General features: G+C 44.4%; 1 protein-coding gene across 1 annotated transcript in view; it reads right to left on the bottom strand.

Annotated features, from left to right (window-relative positions):
* Nucleotides 1-3,500, bottom strand: part of DYNLT5 (dynein light chain Tctex-type family member 5) — a 25,268-nt gene extending 21,768 nt beyond the window's left edge. The window contains exons 1-2 of the mRNA XM_004369030.2: nt 3,394-3,500; nt 1,114-1,245 (exon numbers count right to left, since the gene is read on the bottom strand). Of these exons, the coding sequence (XP_004369087.1) occupies nt 1,114-1,229 (116 nt within the window). The 5' untranslated portion in view covers nt 1,230-1,245; nt 3,394-3,500. The remainder of the gene's footprint in view (nt 1-1,113; nt 1,246-3,393) is intronic.
* Nucleotides 3,501-3,700: the final 200 nt, after the last annotated feature.

The following is a 3,700-nucleotide window of genomic DNA, read 5'->3' as shown; positions in this document are numbered from 1 at the left end:
TGGAAATAGCAGCCAGAATGGCTTAGGGCCAGAAGCAAAAAAAAAAAAAAAAAAGTTACAGAGGTTAATTTTTCTCCCAGCTATACTTCTGACATATGCTGAGACTGTTACTCATTTATATTGCTTCCCATCAATAAAAGAGGGAGATTCTATTAATAGTCCACAAACTTCTAGGGTTGGAAAGTGCAATTGTTAATAAGTGCATTAATAAACTCTGGGAATAGAAAGTGTTTTGTTTCAGAATTCTAATGTATATTTCTCCTCTTCCAATCTGTGTTCCACAGGACACACCAGGTCCTGCTCCCCAACCTCAGGGAGTACGATGCCCCATCCCTCAACCCCATGGAAACTGTTAAGAAGGAAAGTCTTTTATGTAAGTTAACTGTCCTTTGTGTCAGATAATTGTTTTGTCATCTTCCCAGGGGCAGTCAAAAAGAAATGTTATAAAAGTATTAAAAATTGATTATCTCTTTAGGAGAGCAAATGCGATATGTAGCAACAGTCAAAAAATGTATTTCTATCCTTTTCACCCACCAATTAATTATACTTTTGAGAAGCAACCAAGCAGAGACTTACTATTGAATACAAATCAAATAGACCAACCAACCAGTGGAAACAAACTTAAAATGCCCAATAATTGGGCAATGGCTAGCTAACTCACAAATTATAAATTGACAAAATAGGTAGCCATTTAAAAGAACATGAACAAAGATTTTGAAAATACAAAATTTGTATGAAATAATGGTAAATGCATTATATATGCATATATTTATTATAAAAATGTAAACACTATATAATATTAAGGAGAAGAATTCAAGAAACATGAGAAAGAGCAGCAGGTGTACATTGCATGTGATGTTTCTTTTGATTTTTTTTTTTTTCGTAGTCTTTGAAATAGTAAAAATGCTGCTAGGATCAGCATATCACTTATACTTTCTTATTCTCTTTCTATCTCTTTCTTTTAATCTGGCTCCAAAACCTGACCTGAACCTTGTATTTGTCCATTTTCTCCATTTTTAGGTCCCAAAGGAAATGATGCATGCCTCGCCATAAACATTATGAAGCTGTTTATTCAATAACTGAATTTAAATCACTAGACATTTAGTTACTCACTCTTTGGTGCGCCTATGTGGTTCCTTCTGCCGGAATTCATGACTACTTAGAGAAGACACGCTCCCTCTTTTCTTTAATGAATGGGCTACTCTGTCTTTGGCAATGTCTGACATCATCACAACCTATGGAAGACTTTTGTAAAATAGTAAAAGAAAGATATGAAAACGTTTTAGTTAGTATAACAGAGTCTAATGTTCAAATGGAATATACATACTTTTCCTACCATTTTTGAATGTGGAAGTCAAGTTTCCTCAAGAGTGATTTATAGAAGATGTTGTTATTTTGGCCAGTGTAACTGGAAATACAACAACTGATAACTTATTCATGCAATTATATATTCAATTCACATAAGTAGATATTAAGCTGTAGCAAAAATGTTCAACTGGAGAAAAGGGAGAAAGCCACTGGGAAAGACAGATGTCATCCCACACCAGAAACCAATATTTTTTATTGGCCCCCAATACTTCACACTGATAAAAGTTTTGCTAATTAACATGGGTTACTGTTTCTTTAAAAAATAAACTTAAATGTCTTCCCCAAAGGATCTTCCCTCCAAGTAACAGTGTTATTTTATAAAGAGAAAATAGGACTTATAACTAAGTAATTTATTGAAAAACCCACCTTTTTCTCACAAATCCTTGTTAAAAAGCTGGTACAACCAAAAAACAAACAAATGATAATAACAACAACAACAAAGCAAACAAAAAACAAACCAAACTCGTTGCCATTGAGTCGATTCTGACTCATAGCGACTCTATAGCAGAGAAGATCTGACCCATAGGGTTGCCAAGGAGTAGTTGGTGGATTCGAACTGCCTAACTTTTGGTTAGCAGCGGAACTCTTAACCACTGCGCCACCAGAGCTCCAAAAAAATGCTGGTAGTAGGGATGAATTTCCCACAATTCAAACTATAACTTTAATGCTTTTTTGCCTACAAATAAATTTAGGCATTCATTTAGATTATTTTAGAATTTGTAAGTCTGAGATCCATAACAGGGAGACACCTTGGTAGGCATTAACACACAGAGTCCCTGCCCTCAAGGAACTGGCAAGTGAGTACCCGGTAGAGTAGACAAGAACGCAATGGTGTGATCAGTGTCTAGGCAAAAAGAACCCAGTTGCCATCAACTCATGGCGAACCATGTGTGTCAGAGAACTGTGCTCCACAGAGTTTTCAATGGCTGATTTTTCAGAAGTAGATTGCCAGGCCTTTCTTCCAAGATGCCTCTAGGTGGACTTGAACCGCCAATCTTTCAGTTAGCAGCCAAGCTGCTGCACTACCCAGGGACCCCAGCGTCTGAGCAGAGATAGGCAAAGGGTACTGCAGGACACACAAATGGGGCAGAAGATGTGTGTTGGGGAGGCGAGCACTGTTTGTGTGTGTCTGTGTGTGTGAGCACCTGTGTGTGTGTGAGCACCTCTGTGTATGTGTCTGTGCATATGAGTGTGTGCCTGAGTGTATACGTGTCTCTGTGTGTGTGCCTGTATGTAGGAGTCTGTGTGAGCGGTTGTTTGTGTGTACCTGCTTGTGTGAATGTCTGAGTTTGTGTGTGAGCATCTCTGTATGTGAGTGTGTGCCTGTGTATGAGAGTATGTCTGTATAGGTATGAGTATGTGCCTGTGTGTGTGTGTGTGTGTGTGTGTGTGTGTACCTGTGTATGTGAGTGTGTCTCTTAGATGAGTGTGTCCTTGTGTATGAATGTCTGCATGGGTGAGTAGGTATGTGTCTACGCGTGTGCAGCTACCCAACTGATGAAAAGGATGGAGAGGGACACACTGAGCCTGATTAAGTGGGTCATTCAGGTTCTGCTCCAAAGTCACCGAGGCATTGGCTTCCTTAGCTGTTTCCAAAGCAGCTCCGCCCTTCACTCCTCCCCTTCCCCCAACCCCCAGCAAGAAAGGCCAGAGCTGGAACCTGGAGGAACCGAGGGGGTGAGGCGGCCCTGCAGGGCGGCAGGAAGAGGGCTCAGAACTCTTGCTGCTCTGGCTGCAAGAGCACACCGGGCTAGCACGCTCTTCAATGGGCATAACGCTCTCAGCCCAGGCATGCAGGCGGGCAGGGACGCCAAAGACCGGGACCCACTTCCAGTTCCCAAAATTGAGGCCACTTTTTCTTATTTGCTGGGCGGAGGGGAAGTAAAGCGGCGAGTGGTTATGGCCAAGGCAGGCCATTCTCAGCGCAGGGCCGCTCCCCTTCCCAGGCTCCGCGACCCCAGAGTTGGCTGTCGTCTCCCTTTCCCCTCTCCTCCAGCCTCCACGCGCTGCGGAGGGTGCCCTCACCTACTCACGGCTGCAGCCTGGACGTGGCTCCGCCGGGGGCCTCCCAGACCTCCGGCTAGTCCACTGCCGGCACCAGCGCGCCGCGCGGCTCCCACCTCCCCAGGCCTCTTTCTGTCCGCGGCCGCCCGCGCACGCCCTCTCCGCTCCGCCGCCGGTCTCCAGGGTGACCTCCTCAAACAGGGCCCTCGGCCGGCCCTGGCTGGACTTGGCCTCTGCGTGATCCTCTGAGCCGCCCCACAGACGTAAAGGATCTCACTGCCACTGGCCGGAGGGGTCGCCCTGAGCCCACCTGCGCCCTCGGGTGGCC

Source organism: Trichechus manatus, unplaced genomic scaffold (genome assembly GCF_000243295.1).
Source record: "Trichechus manatus latirostris isolate Lorelei unplaced genomic scaffold, TriManLat1.0 scaffold00003, whole genome shotgun sequence".
Lineage (NCBI taxonomy): Eukaryota > Metazoa > Chordata > Mammalia > Sirenia > Trichechidae > Trichechus > Trichechus manatus.
The sequence above is the reverse complement of the archived record's forward strand: the minus strand, read 5'-3'. Positions and strand labels throughout refer to the sequence as shown.